Here is a 16031-nt window from a genome sequence, read left to right as displayed (position 1 = left end):
GGCTGTATGCACCATTCTTTATATTCAGAAGCCTGCTAAAGGAGTAGAATTACCAGTTTCTGACTGGGAAGCAGCATCCAGTCTGGGTGTTCTACTGCTCAGGCCATTTAAACATGTCTTCCTGTGTTTTATCCACAGTGCATTACCAAGAGCATGAAGCTGGCTGGCTTTGGCTCCTCACTGGCACTGCCTGACCGTGTTCTGACATTTGTTCGAGATCATCCTCTCATGGACCAAGTTGTTCACCCGCTGGAAATGGGACCGCTCTTGGTCAAGCTGGACACACTGTACCTCAAAATTGCAGTGCATCGCATCAGAAGCGTCTCTGGGCATCAATACGATGTGCTGTATCTGGGGACTGGTGAGGGAAATGGCAGCAACATGTGGGGATATACACATGGGCACAGGTGGGAGAGCGTGGTTCTAAGTTGGGAGCAGTCACCGGGGAGAATCCCATTGGTGGAGATGATTTATTATTTGTATTGTAGCTCCTAGGAGCCCAGTCATGCATCTGCACCCATGGAGCTTGGCGCTGTACATATGCAGACCAGCAAAAGGTCCCTGCCCCAAGGATATTACAGTCTCAGAATAACAGAAGAGATGGGCACAGACAGACTAGGGAAGAGTACCAAGAAACAGAGACAATATTAGTCAGCATGGTCAAAAGTGGGTTCAGCATGCTAGTTATACCTTGGGCAATTTTTCTAGGCTTCACAGCAAAGGAGAGTTTTGAGCAGGGTTTTGAAGGAGAATAATTGGTTTTAGTGAGCAGCCCACAAGTGTGATGCACAAAATGTTTTAGTTTGAAAATGTAACAAGTGGACAATAGAAGCTGGCATGACGGGCTGACAGGGCAGAAGTCAACATTTCAATAGCTAATGAGAGATGATAGTGGGAGGAGCAGTGCTTTTTTTGTGTGTTAAAAAAAAAAAAAGTGTGCCGGTACTCCAGGAGAAAAGTTGTTGAGCTCTGACTGGAGGTGCTGGTACTGCATCTGGAGGTGCCGGTACTGAGTACCGGGCAGTACTGTCACAAAAAAAGCACTGAGGAGGAGGTTGCAAAGGGTCTGGAAAGCAAAGATACATGGCATATGCCTGGAGCAACTGGGGAACTAGTGGAGGGATGTGGGGAGGGGATGGCACGGTTCAAGCAGCGAGCTAGGAAAACAGTCTTTGAAGCAGCATTCCGAATGATTTGCATGGGGCAAGATTGCATTTATTGAGGCCAGGGAGAAGGATGCTCAGTAATGGAGACATGCAAGAACCAGAGCCCGGGGAACAAGTGTAGCCCTATGGATGGATAGGAGAAGCTGTATCTTAGAGGCATTAAGTAGAAAGAAGCTACAAGACACAGACATGGTCTACCTTCTCTAGGTCCTAACATCCAAAGTCAAAGGTGACATCCAGATTACGGGACAGAGTGACAGGCAGATGCTGGTGTTGTCCACAGTGATGGAGAGAGGGGGTGTCAGAGAGGGCTTGGGGTGAACTGCGGTGAGGAGAGGGCAGGAATGGCCACCCCTGGCATGTGAGCTCAGGCTCGCCTATGAAAGGGAGGTTGTGGAACTTGTCTCTGCTGCTGTGATACCAAATGTTGTGCTGATATAACCTGTCTCACTGCTCTGGCCTTCCTTTTGCAGACAACGGACATTTGCACAAAGCAGTGAAGATTGGCCAACACGCTGTCATCATTGAGGATCTGCCACTGTTCCCAGAGCCCCAGCCAATTCAGACTCTGCAGCTCCATGAGGTGAGGAAGCCAGCATCTTGCCCTGGGTGCCTGGAGCCCGCGTAGGCTGACTGGCATGTTCTGAGTACTAAAGGACACATGGTATTGAAAAAGGAAACGAACAGCTACAAGGTGGGAAACTATGGGTCTGAAGGATCAAATCCAGAAAGTGGCTGCCTGGCTCAACCCATCCTTATCTCTGCGTCACTGGTACATGAGGTTTATTGGGTCCGATTGCTCCCAGTTGGTGAGGATAATAGTTTCCTCCCTTACCCAGTCGCCCCAACAATCTGTCTGAGCTTACACTGTGCTCAGCGCCATGGCAACACTTGTGTCTTCTCCTTGCAGCTGTCAGCTGGTTACGGTAGACACATTAGTCACGTGTGTTTAATGCAGGGGTGGGCAAGAGGCTGCCAGCGGGCCAGATCTGACCTGCAGCCGCCTCGCTGTAACCCATAGGCAGAGAACAGCTCACACTTTAAAAACCCAGCTGTTCTCCATTCCAGATGGCTGGGGAGGGAGGAGAGAGACTTCTTATGCTGTATCCTCTCTCCCCCCCGCCTCCCCGCCCCAGAAAAATCTCTTAGCTCTCAGTTTTCAGCCAATAGGAGGTATCACGGCTCAATTCCCCATCCTGGCACTCTGAGTGTAGATATGGAGGCTGGCTAGGAGAATAAACAATTGTCTCAGTCTCAGTTTCCATAAGATCTAAGAAAAAAATATTCACTGACACCACCCAACTGTAATTTAAAAAAATATAAGGTAAGCCCTTTTCCAGGGAAGAGATCACTTGGCACTCCCCTCCCTGAGGCAAAGCTTCCCCCTCTACTCCAACCTCCGTTTTGCTTGGAGTTGGGAAAACAGAGGGAATCCGCAGAGAACAGTGGGGTCGGTTTCTCCCAGGTAATTTAGGCACGTAGGTTTAAGGACACACAAATCAACCAATACCGCTTAATCAAAACAAGACTACTGTTGCAAGCATAGTAAATGACTGGATGTTAAAAGCCATAAAATGAAATAGACTCAGGGAAATCCCTGGATTGTAATCCTTTTTTTCAAAAGAGAAAAACAATTAACCAGCTCAGACATGATTTCCAAACCCCAAATAAAGCAAACAGTAAAACCTGATGAACTATCTAAATTTTTTCCTACTTACACATTTCAAGGAGTCCATTCCTAGGAGAGCCTGTCTCCCTTGTTCCCTGGGGAAAACTTCTCTGATCTCCAAATAAAAGAAGAGAGAAAAAAAATCCCTCTCTCTCTCGGTTTGAAATTCCTATCTGCATTTCATTAGCTGAATGCCCAAAGCCCTCTCCCTCAAGTGCACATCCAGAGTTGTTTAACCCTTTCCGCACTCTCCAAGTAAGTCAGACTCTCCCTTGCAGTGCCTATTCATGACAGGAGCTGAGAATTTTTGCTGGGAGCAGGGGCAGTATAAGAAGCCTTCGCCCTCCCTCTTTGCTAGCATTTGTGTTTGCTGTTCAAAAACAGGGAAGAATCATAGAATCATAGAACCATAGAGCTGGAAGAGACCTCAGAAGGTCATGAAGTCCAGCCCCCTGCTCTAGGCAGGACCAATCCCAATTAAATCAACCCAGCCAGGGCTTTGTCAAGCCAAGACTTAAACACCTCTAGGGATGGAGACTCCACTACCTCCCTAGGTAACCCATTCCAGTGCTTCACCACTCTCCTAGTGTGACGGCGTGTTGGGGGTTCCCCGTCTCCTGCACCCCGAGATGGCACAAACAGACTGCACCAGCCAGTGGAATAGAGGAAGTTTATTGCCTCTCCAGGATACAGCATAGCACAGATGTAGTCTGGTCACAGAACTGGGCTAGGATGCCTCAGGCCCCCTTGAGTTGGGGGGAGACTGGGCCCCTAAACTCCAGCTCCTCTCCCTAGGCTGTCTCCTCCATGCTCTCCCACAGTAACAACTAAATTCCCTTGCAGCCCTGCCCCCCAGTCCAGGGCAGCATTCACCTTCCTTTGTTCCTCTCCATGGGGGGTGTCTCGCCACTGGTTTGCATAGTGACTCATCCTGTTTTGCTGGGTCGTGGTACCCACGGCAGCCAGTGGGGGTTCCCCCAGAGCCAGCAGCATAGAAACCAGCCAGGTACCCCCACTACGTCACAGTTCTCCCCCCTCCGAGAGCGAACTGAGCAGGGTCACTCCGCTCGTGACCTAGGGAAGTTCGGGTCCTCTGCGTGGGAACCCGCCCTGGGGACATGGGTGCTCCCCTTGACTCGGGCCGGCCGTGGCGAGGCCCCACATGAATTGGCTTCCCTCTGTCCACTCGCCGCCCCGCTCCAGGGCGACTGGCCCAGGCCTGTCCTCGGGGGTCACACCCACCCTTCCGCTGGCCTTGATCTCTGGCCAGGGTCTCTCGGGCTGGGGCCATGAGCCCAGCGAGCCTTCTCTGGACAGCCAGGGCGGCTTCCACCCCCGATGCTCCATCCAGGGAGGACTTCCCCTCCCATAACTCTCTCAGCAAGCCCAGAGGGTCCTCTATCTGGGGTAGAGACCCCCAAGCCGCTTTCCTCCTGTCTTGGGCCTTCCCGCCCCTCTGGCAGGAGTCACAGGACCGGCAGTACCGCTGCACGGCTGTAAAGATTCCCGGCCAATAGAAGTGCTGGAGCAGCTTCAGCCGGGTGCTCCGGATCCCCCGGTGGCCCCCAACGGGGACATCGTGGGCCAAATACAGCAGCTTGAGGCGATACTTTCGGGGGACGACCAGCTGCCGCTGGACCCCCCATGCCCTCACCTTCCTGGGGGGGAGCCACTCACGGAACAGGAGCCCACGCTCCCGCAGGAATCTCTCCTGGCCACCTCTCCCCCGGGGCTGAGCTGCATGGAGGCCAGCCTGGTCCCTCAGCCTCTGCAAGGAGGGGTCTGCCTGCACCTCAGCCTGGAATTCAGCTGCTGAGGCAGGGATCGGGACCTGTCCCCCACCTCTGCCTAGGTCCGGAGTCCCAGCCTGGCTGGACCCCATGTCCACTGGGATGGGACCCTGAGGACGCTGCCAGGAGTCCTTCCCTGGACCCACGTTGTCAGCCCCCCGCTGGCTCTGGCTCCAGGTAGTGACTAGAGCCCGCTGGGATTCATGGGGCCACTCCTCTAGGTCATTCCCCATCAGCACCTCAGTGGGCAAGTGCGGGTGCACCCCCACTTCCTTGAGGCCTTCCTTCGCCCCCCATTTCAGATGCACCCGGGCTACAGGCACCTTAAACGGGGACCCGTCTATGCCCTTCAGGGTCAGCTGCGCGTGGGGTAGTATCCGCTCTGGGGCCACTATGTCGGATCGGGCCAGAGTCACCTCCGCCCCCGTGTCCCAGACGCCCGTCACCTTCCTACCATCCACCTCCAGGGGTATGAGGCACTCGCTCCGCAGGGGCCGTCCTGCCCCCACCCGGTACACGGAGAAATCCGCCTCCTGAGAATCAGACCTCCCAGGGGAGGTGCACTGAGCATCCTTCCCCTCTCTCTGAGCTGAGGTTTGCCTGCCAGCCCCTGCCTCTGGGGCAGCCTGCCCTTCCTCCCGCCCCAGCCAGTTAACCCTGGAAAGTCCCCGGTCCTGGGACCTGGTGCACTGAGCCCTCTTGTGGCCTTTTTGCCCACAGCGATGGCAAGTTAGGCTTTGGGCTGTCTCTGTCCAGGCCCTGGCTGGTTCTCTGGGGCGCAGACGACCTGTTCCTTGGTCTCGCCCCGTAGTTGACTCCCTCCGTCGCTCAGCCGAGATCCGGTCTCTGCGCGGTTCCCTCTCTCTCCGGGACTCCCGTTCACACCCGGACCGGCTCTCCGTGAACTCATCCGCCAGTCTCCCGGCCTCCTGGGGGTTCTCTGGTCTCCGGTCCTTGAGCCACAGCCTCAGTTTGGGTGGGCACGCTTCATAGAACTGCTCCATCATGACCAGCTTGAGCAGCTCCTCTGCGGTCTGGGCTCCGACTCCAGACACCCACTTGCGGCAGTATTGCGCCAGGCGGGAGGCCAGGTCCACATAGGTCTCCCGTGGCCCTTTCTGTACCCCCCGGAACCTCTTCCTGTACATCTCGGGGGTCAGCCCGAACTTGTGCAGCAGGGCCTCCTTGACTCGGTTGTAATCCCCTGGCTGTAGGTCCTCCAGCTGACTGAGCACTCCGGCCGCCTCCTGGTTCAGTGCGGGGATGAGCTCCTGCAGCCAGTCAGCTGGGGGGACCCGTTGCAGTCCACAGGCCCTCTCAAAGGCACTGAGGAACCCGTCTATGTCACCCATGTCCTTCAGTTGGGCCACCACGAGCCTCTCCAAGCGTCTGGCAGTCCTGGGACCCTGGGGCCCATCCGCACTTGGCGCAGCCGGTGCCCCGCCGGTTCTCCGCTCTGCCATGGCCAGCTCATGCTGCCGCTGCCTCTCTCGATCTTGGCGCTCCTTCTCTCGATCTTGGCGCTCCCTCTCTCGGTCCTGGCGGTCCTTCTCTCGGTCCTCTACTTCCAATTCCCTGATCCGCAGCTGGATCTCCAGGCGCCGCAGCTCCGCTGGGCTGGCCCCTGCCCTAGATGGGCTACTTGCAGGCCTCCCGGGAGACGCTGTCTCATCTCTCCATTGGGTTCCAGCGCTCCTCCCCCTCTCTGAGCCTGACACACTCTCAGGGGGGGTCTGGCTGCTTCCCCTGGGGACAAGATCCTGGCCCTGTGGCTGGTCATTATCTTCCAGCTGGGCAATCAGCTGGGCCTTGGTTGCTTTCTGCACAGGCAAGCCCCTCTCTCTGCACAGCCCCACCAGCTCTGCCTTCAAGAGTCGGGCGTAGGCCATCTGCCCGCTGGGCCCCTCGGTGCAGACTCACCAGTCTAGTGCTGCAGCGCCCCACGATTCCCAGGAACCGCTTCGCTCTGTCTCCAGCACGCCTGGCTCCAGGGCTCTTGCTTCTACTGTGCCTTGTCGCTTGCCGCTGGAAGCTCCATCCACGGGGTGCAGTGCATCCCACTTCTGACACCAGTGTGACGGCGTGTTGGGGGTTCCCCGTCTCCTGCACCCCGAGATGGCACAAACAGACTGCACCAGCCAGTGGAATAGAGGAAGTTTATTGCCTCTCCAGGATACAGCATAGCACAGATGTAGTCTGGTCACAGAACTGGGCTAGGATGCCTCAGGCCCCCTTGAGTGGGGGGAGACTGGGCCCCTAAACTCCAGCTCCTCTCCCTAGGCTGTCTCCTCCATGCTCTCCCACAGTAACAACTAAATTCCCTTGCAGCCCTGCCCCCCAGTCCAGGGCAGCATTCACCTTCCTTTGTTCCTCTCCATGGGGGGTGTCTCGCCACTGGTTTGCATAGTGACTCATCCTGTTTTGCTGGGTCGTGGTACCCACGGCAGCCAGTGGGGGTTCCCCCAGAGCCAGCAGCATAGAAACCAGCCAGGTACCCCCACTACGTCACACCTAGTGAAATAGTTTTTCCTAATATCCAACCTAGACCTCTCCCACTGTAACTTGAGACCATTGCTCTTTGTTCTGCCATCTGTCACTGCTGTGAACAGCCTTATTCCATCCTCTTTGGGACCTCCCTTCAGGAAGTTGAAGGCTGCTATCAAATTCCCCCTCACTCTTCTCTTCTGCAAACTAAACAAACCCAAATCCCTCAGTCTCTCCTCATAGGTCATGCACTCCGTCCCCCTAATCATTTTGGTTGCCCTCCGCTGGACCCTCTCCAATGCGTCCACATCCTTTCTATAGTGGGGGGGGGGGGGCACTGTATTGGAAGGAGGTGAAAAGCCCTCACGTTGAGAAAAGTTGGACACAAATCCATCAGGCTGGATCTAACACATCTGAGGGTGCAGAGGGAGCTGGCTGATGTGATTGCAGAGCCATTGGCCATTATCTTTGAAGACTTGTGGCAACTGGGGGAGGTACTGGAATATTGGAAAAAGAGAAATGTAGTGCCCATCTTTTAAAAAGTTAAAAGATGAACTCCAGAGATCTACAGACTGGTCAGGCTCACTTCAGTTCCCAGAAAAATCATGGAGCAGGTCCTCAAGGAATCCATTGTGAAGTACTCAAAGGAAAGGAAAGTGATCAGGAAATGGCAGCACCGAGCTATCAAGAGCAAGTCATACCTGACCAACCCGATTGCCTCCTATGATGAGATAACTGGTTCTCTGGATATGGGATAAGCAGCAGACATGCTTTAGCAAAGGTTTTGATATGGTTTCCCACAGTATTTTTGCCAGTAAATTAAGAAGTATGGGTTAGAGGAATGGATTATAAAGCAGAGAGAAAGCTGGCTAGATCATTGAGCTCAGTGGGTTGTGATTGAGGGCTTGATGTCTAGTTGGGGAGTGCCCAAAGGCTTGTTTCTAGAGGCAGTTTTTAATTCAACATCTTTATTAATGACCTGGATGAGGAGATGGATTGCACCCTCAGCAAGTTGGCAGATGACACTACAGTGGGGTGAGAGGTAGATATGCTGGAGGGCAAGGGTAGGATCCAGAGTGACCTAGAGTATGGGCATATGCAGTATCTTCCCAGGGTGGCCCCGCCCTCATTCCAGCTGGCTGGGAAGGCTGGAGCCACGTGGCCACCTGGCTGCTCTGGTGGCCGGACCAGGGTTGTCTGGCTGCTGCTGGGGCCAGTGCCATCCTGCTGCTCAGGTCAGGGCTTGGGGCAGAAACTTGGAGCTGAGGCTGCTTGGCCCTTGGGGAGCCCCAAGAAGGTGGTGAAGTTGGGACAGCATGGATTCCAGACTGCTCTAGAGGGGCAGGGAAATTGTGACTGTGTGGCTGCTGGCTGCTCCATGCTGAAGGAGGAAGGGAGCTGGGATTGTCTGGCACTCAAGGGGAAGGCTCTACTTTGGGCAGAGGCTAGTGGCCATATTGTGATGAGGGGCTGGGCACCAGTGGGCATGCAAGGTACAGGACTGGAGCTTGCCTGCCCAGACCAGCTGTGCATATTCCACTCATGATCTAGAAAAATTGGAGAGTTGGGCCAAAAGAAATCTGATGAGGTTCAACAAGGACAAGTGCAGAGTCCTGCCCTTGGGACAGAAGTATCCAAAGTACTGCTACAGGCTGGGGGCCAACTGGCTAAGCAGCAGTTCTACAGAAAAAGATGTAGGGTTTACAGTGGACGAGAACGTAAGAGGGGCCATACTGGGTCAGACTAAAGGTCCATCTAGCTCAGTATCCTCTCTGCTGACAGTGCCCAGTGCCAGAGTGTCTTGTGGTTCGATTTATTTTAGATCCAAGGGACACCAGTACACTTCAGGGCTACTTAACCACTTTCTTATTTATTGCAAGCTTTAAGCAGTTAATACAATTACAAGTCTTAAGAACAATTACTGTACAATTTAAACCTTAAATACTATAAATTGTAAAGCAGTTAATACAGCGCAAAGTAATGCAAAAGCAATTACTAAAAGATCTACTTTCTACAATAATAAACCCTAATTCACTTACACCTTACCTGTCTGCTACCTACAGTGCCTGGCAGGAGGTCGTGGTTCCGTCTTTTCCCACCCATAGGAACGCCACCACTGACATAGCCGGTGTGAAGGGCCTAATCACTTCTAGTTATCTCGAGCAGGACGTGTGGGTCAGTCCTGCCCGTTCACTCACATCAGTTGTTCTTACTACACCCAATTTATAGCAGAGAGGGACTTGGTCATTCTAATAACATTTACTAATTGATTGCGTATTGTGTAGGATACGTAACATGCCCAGTGCCCCTATTTGGGGTACATCCTATCCTGCTACTCAGGATGTTGCTGCTATGTGCGCAGTTGACAGTTTCATGGCTGCTTCTGTACTTTGTACTTATCAGAACAAAAGTACCAGTACAAGGCTGCTTGTTCTATGTTCTTGACGTGGTCTCGCGTACCATGCTTAATTTGCATTGTTATGCAAAACATTTCCTGACGCTCACAGCTTTCTTTATTAACCCATCCTTGCATGCATGCTTTGTTACACCAGACTTGAGACAGGCCAGAAATCCGCACTTTGGACAAGGCAGACATCACCAGTTATTGCCAAGGCAAGGTAGTGCAGGCTCCCCCACGCAAAGGAGATGAACAGAACAGGAACTCATTAAGTGACCCCTCTCTTATCACCCATTTCCAGCTTCTGACAAACAGAGACTAGTGATGCCATTCCTAACTATCCTGTCTAATAAATATTTTTTGAACCCTATTAAAGTCCTGGTCTTCACAACATTATCTGGCAAGGAGTTCCACAGATTGACTGTGTGATATATGAAGAAGTACTTTTGTTTGTTTAAAACCTGCTACCCACCAATTTCAATTGGTGACCCTTAGTTCTTACGTTATGGGAACAAGTAAATAACTTCTTCTTGGAGTGATTGCTCATGTCCATGCCATGTAGGAGTGTGCACGCAGCATGCACGCGTCATCGGAAGTTTTTCTCTTGATAGTATCGTTGGGACAGCAGGGGAACCCCCCAGAGTGCCGGTATATCAGCTAATATACACCCATGCTGGCCCTCCACCCCCTCTGTTCCTTCTTACCGCTCGTGATGGTAGTTGGTCATTGGAATGTGCCTTTGCTCTTGCTCTGCAAGCGCCTCTCAGCACCTCTCCTTTCAGTAGTTAGTTAAAAAGTTCTCAGTTCATTGTTTTTATCTGAAGGTTTTATTAGCTGTTAAATGTTGTAAGTACCCAGGTGTGGGGTAGTTCTAAGTACTCAGGCGTGGGGCTTGCTTTGCATCCCTGTTGCTGTCCAGCACGGCATACCTGGGCCCCACAGCTTCAAGCCCTGTGAGAATGCCAGAAACCTATGACCTGCAGGGACCCTCACACAGCTTGTCTTAAGTGCCTGGGAGAGGCCCGCTTGTCCGAGGCCTGTAAGATTTGCAAGGCCTCAAGCTGCATACAAAGCGGGAAAGGGAGTCTTGCTTGAAGATTATCCTGATAGAGGCAGCCTTATGTTCGGCTCTGTCCCATTTCTCACCAGCAACCCAGAGTGCATTGGTGTTGGTGCGTGAGGCACCTAGCCTCTCTCGAGCCTCCCCGGTGACACACAGATCTCTGTACCAGTAGCAGTCCCTGATGCCTCAGAAGCAGGAGACCTAGCAGGGACAGGTCTCTCTTGAGGCCTATGCCCTTCGTGCACTCTCAAGTGGGGCACATGGCACCGATGGGCACGGCATCAGAACCATTGCGATTGGATCGGCACCACTCGAGTCCACGCTGCAGGGCCAGCCTGGCAGGGCTCTTTCCAGAGACATCCACTCCGGATACCTTTTGAGGCAGCAAGAGAGTTAATTGAGCTGGCCTCTTCCCCGACCCTGGCCTCTTCCCCACCCCACAGTCTAGACACCCAGCATTCCAGCCCTGGACACTAGAGGGCCCCATCGTCCTCCCTGGCACCGTTAACCTTGACCCCGGTCCTGGGTGCAGCACCGAATCCACCCTCAGCAGCAGCCATAGCCTCCACCCCTTCCTGAGCTCCGGCACTGAAACCGGCACCAGCATTGGAGTCAGCACAGGCACAGGGACTTTGGGTGGCACTGGCTGCAGAACCGGGTTCTGCAACCGCTAGCCCTTCCCCTTTGGACATCAGCTCTGCCGCCGGCCATGCTTCCTCAGCACTGGGGAAAACCAGAGTTGATGGGTCAGTACACCCCATCTGGGAGGTCACTCACTGCCACTGTACCACTGTATTCAACAGACTCCGAGGTGGAACCGGTCCAGTTGTCCCGGGGCTCCAGGTCTCGATCCAGACATTGGTCCTATTTCAGCCATCGTTCATGGCACCATAGTGCCTTGGTGTACCCCTACCACCAGCAGCAGCAATGCCCCCAACCTACCTCGGTGCCAGCGTTATAGCAGCACTGGCCACCTCAAGTGCAGGCTCTGACCCAGTGGCCTTTTTGGACCCCCTTGGCCTCCCACCAGAGCCAGGGGGCAGGCTTATCCATACCAGAGTCGGTCTTCTCGGGGCGCAGGCTCCCCCTCAGCAACTCTGCTGACCCCGCTCCCCAACGTCGGTTCGGTCCCTTTCCCTGGGCCAGGCTTCCTGGAGCATCAGCAGGAAAGGGGGCCTCCCAATACTCGGCCTGTTACTGTGGCCTCTGGTGATCTCACAAGCTTGGGAACTAGAGGCGATGGGCCTGAAGGGGTCCTCGTCCTCCTCACCTAATGAGGTGCTTGGTGGCTCTCTCGCTTCCGTGCCATCCATGGACTCAGGTCCCATCAGGAACTTCTTCACCAACTTGTTCAGCGTTTGGGAGTCCAGGTAGAGAGGGTGTCGGGGGATTTGGACCCTAGGGTCGACATCCTGCAGGTCGACACCCTTACCAGGGTGGCCCTGCCAATTAATAAGAATGTGCCCAAGATCACACAGACACTCTGGCAGACTCTGGCCTCTATCCCACCAACAGACAAGAGGGTTGAGCGGAGGTATTTCGTTCCATAGGAGGGGAACGAACATCTTTTTCCCCCACCCATCTCCGGGGTCCCTGCTTGTTCAGGCAGTGAAGCAGAGGGAGAGGCAGGGCCAGCTAGGCACCACCCCCAAGACCCTCTCTGGAATGTAGAGGAGCCTGGCTTATGTCACTTGGTCTCTGTCCTGCTCCTCTTGAGTGGCATGAGGTGCTGGATGGCTCCAAGGATGAGCCAGCATCTCAGAAAGGACGGTGTTATGGGAGAGCAAGGAGTGCCTGCCCCATTGTCCTCCCTTGACATGCTCATTGGGCACCTTGGGCACAAGCAGATACCAACTTTGAAAATGTCCTGAGCCCAAGATACTCTTTGTACAGAGCCAAGCTCTCCAAATGATTGTCATCCTAACCCTGACTCTCTTGCTCCCTTTGTAGAGCTGGTTGTATGTAGGGTCCTCTACTGAAGTGACTCAGGTCAACACAACAGACTGTGAGAGATATAAGAGCTGTGTCGAGTGTGTCTTGGGCCGAGACCCCTCCTGTGCCTGGAGCAGAGAGCTGGGTGCTTGTATACGCCACCAGGGAGAAAGTGGGTAAGTGACTTACCTCCATTGCCTGTTGCCTGGGTAGTGCTTCCTCACTTCACTTATAAATGTAATCAAGTCAGGCTCACTTATCCTAAGATATTGTTTAACTTTTAGTTCTGTGATCCATGTCTCTTTCTCTGGTAAGACAAGGTCTAATGAAGAATTCCCATCAGTTGGCTATAACAGTTCCTCAGAAGGGAAACTGTCATCTGTAATGTACAGGAATTCCAAGAATGGAAGTCCTCCATGACCATAGATATTTTTTCCTATGCATTACAGATGGTGTGACTTGCTGGGCTGCTAATAAATAAATGTTCTTATGCTCTGTATTATAAAGCATTAATCCATCAGCCTTCAGAATAATTTTCTTCCAAATTAACAGTGATTCAGAAACAGATTGTGCTGTTTTTTAACATACAGTACCACTCCTCTTTTCTCCTTTTGCCCACTCAATCCTTAATAGGTTATCACCATTGATTTTTAACATTCCGATAGTGCAGGGCTGCGCAAAATATGGCCAGGGGGCCGAATCTGGCCCGCAAAGCCACTGGATCTGGCCCGCCAACCACGCTGCCAGGACTCTCAGGCACGCAGCTGCCGCGGGTTTAAAGCGCAGTCTGGTGGCTTACTGTTCTGGAGGGAGACGAATTGTGTGATCTCCCTGCCCCCAGCCCAATTCTCAGCTCCTATTGGCCAGAAACAGCCAGCCAATAGGAATTGACCCCAGCCAATAGCTCAGTTCCTATTGGCTGGAAACAATCAACCAATAGGAGCTGAGAGATTGGCCTGGGGGATGGGGGGCAGCACAAGCTCTTGTCCCCCACTCCCCCAAGCTGAGAACCACATGGAGGGAACAGCCTGCAGCTCTAAGTGATCCGGGGCTGTAGCAGGTAGGGAGCCTGGCCTGCCTTGAGGGGTGCTGCCCAGGAGATGCTTAGGTAAGTGCCGCCCCAACCAGAGCCTCTGGCACCCCTGCCCCTCCTGCACCCAAACTCCTGCCCCCAGGTCACCATCCAAACTCTCTGCACCCCCCCCCAGCCCAGGTCACAATTCCCTCTCAGGCCCTGTACCCCCTCCTGTACCTCTCCCCCAGGCCAGAATCCTCTCCTACACCCAAACACACTCCTAATCCCCTGACCCAGGTCACAACCCCCTCCTTCATAGAATCCTAGGACTGGAAGGGACCTCGAGAGATCATCGAGTCTAGTCCCCTGCCCTCACAGAAAGACCAAGCACCATCTAGACCAGTGTTTTTCAACCAGTGGTATGAGTACCCTTAGAGGTACTTGAGAGAAATCAGGAGGGAAAGGGGGGGAAACGTCATCACAACTGAAACTTGGAGAAAATTGAATTTTTGTTTTAAGTTGTACAGCGCTTTATTTTTGTAGTTTTTACACCCAAAAATTTTATCGCCTGCCCGGCTACGATTAAGTTGAACAAATGTGTTGCAATAGTAGAAAAATATTTTGTGTGTCTGAAAACTGTTAAGTACTAGAGGTACTTCTTTTTTTTTTTTTTTTTTTTTTAAGGGGTACTTTATAAGGTTGAAAAACACTGATCTAGACCATACCTGATATATATCTGTCCAGTCTGCTCTTAAATATCTCTAGTAATGGAGATTCTACAACCTTCCTGGGCAATTCATTCCAGTGTTTAACCACCCTGACAAGAAGTTTTTCCAAATGTCCAACTGTAACAGCGTGTCGGGGATTCCCCAACCCTGCACCCCTGTCCACAGCCAGATGTGACTCTGCCAGCCAGTAGAATAGAGAGGATTTATTGCTTCTCAGAAATACAGCACAGCCCGGGTTCAATATGTGCATCGGAGTAAGGGGCAGGCAGCCTTAGACCCCTTGGGGTAGGGGTACACAGGCCCCTGAACCCCCAGCATGCAGCTTAGTCTGTTCTCTTCATGTTTTCACAGCCAAGACTGGCCCTTCTCCAAAACCACAGAACACACATTCCCCCCCCCCCCCCAGGCAGTCACACCCCCCCCCACCACCACCCTTCCTTTGTTTAAACTCCTTCCCTGGTCAGGTGAGAACGGGTTGGGCCATTGTCTGTGTGACATGAGGGCCCTCAGGAGCGACCCCCAGCTGGGCAGTGCTTACAGACACAGGCCAGTAGGGGTCACCCACAGCCCAAGCATAGCAACCAGCAAATACCCAACCAGAATGGACAGCACCCCCCACTACATCACACCAACCTAAACCTCCCTTGCTGCAGTTTAAGCCCATTGCTTTTTGTCTTATCCGAGAACAATTCCTCACTCTCCCCCCCGCCCCGTAACACCCTTTTAGATACCTAAAAACTGCTTTCATGTCAACTCTGTCTTCTCTTTTCTAAACTAAACCAGACCCAATTCTTTCAGCCTCCCCTCATAGGTCATATTCTCTAGACCTTTAATCATTTTTGTTGCTCTTCTCTGCAAATCATCCCATCAGGTTTGAGTGCTTAGGGTTAGGGTTAAACTATCTTCTATCTATATTGAATTTATGTTCATGAATGAGCAATTCCAATGTCCTAGCAGTAGTGTGCAGATAGTGCGGAGAATAATTAATCAACATCATTCTGCACTGCCACCCTTAACATATTTATCAGGTCCCTCCTCAGGGTTTTCTCAAGACAAAATGTATATAGGTTTTTTTTTAACTTTTCCTTGTAAAGCAGGTTTCTAGCCCTTTTATCAGTTTTATTACTCTCCTCTGAACTCTCCAATTTGTTCACATTGTTTTAAAGGGTGACACTGAGAACTGTACCTTACCACTCCAGCTAAGGCCTCTTTGCACAATGCAGAGCAGGACAGCTGTCTCCTGTGTCTTACATATGACACTTCTATTAATACACCCCCAAATTATATTAGCTTCTGTTGCAACTGCATCACATTGGCTCTATTAAATGTTTGTTCCTTTTCAGCAGTGCTCATCTTGCCAGTTGTTCCTCATTTTGTACCTGAGACTCTTTTTCCTTCCCTGAGTGTAGTACTTAACATTTGCTATTGAATTTCTTCTTGTTGGTGACAAACCACTTCTCTAATTACTCAAGGTTGTTTTGAATTCTAACACTGTTAGCCAAAGTGCTAGCAATCCCTCCCAGCTTGGTGTCATCTGCAAATTTTACACGCATAATCTCCACCCCATTAGCCGAACTATTTAATGGCAGGTCTCAGGGGTAACTAGGAGTGAAACTGAGGAGCTAGGCTGCGGAGTTTGGTAGTGACTGGTGTTTCATAGGTGCCAAAGGCTCCACGCCAAGGTGTCATGAATAGGATCTGCAAAGAAGTCTGACTTACCTGGAGAGCAAAGAAAGGGCTAAGCTAATTTGGAGATGCACCTGAGGGAGGGAGCTTTGGGCATTCA

General features: G+C 52.4%; 1 protein-coding gene across 3 annotated transcripts in view; it reads left to right on the top strand.

The window, feature by feature from the left end:
• SEMA4F (ssemaphorin 4F) overlaps positions 1–16031 on the top strand; it is a 131188-nt gene that overhangs the window by 98897 nt on the left and 16260 nt on the right. For all 3 annotated transcript variants that reach the window (XM_089777663.1, XM_075916064.2, XM_075916066.2), the window contains 3 exons: positions 139–361; positions 1640–1749; positions 12521–12678. In XM_089777663.1, the coding sequence (XP_089633789.1) occupies positions 139–361; positions 1640–1749; positions 12521–12678 (491 nt within the window). The remainder of the gene's footprint in view (positions 1–138; positions 362–1639; positions 1750–12520; positions 12679–16031) is intronic.

This window comes from Pelodiscus sinensis, chromosome 4 (genome assembly GCF_052426305.1).
Source record: "Pelodiscus sinensis isolate ZL-2025 chromosome 4, ASM5242630v1, whole genome shotgun sequence".
Lineage (NCBI taxonomy): Eukaryota > Metazoa > Chordata > Testudines > Trionychidae > Pelodiscus > Pelodiscus sinensis.
Note: the sequence above shows the minus strand (reverse complement) of the source record. Positions and strands in the feature narration are given on the sequence as shown.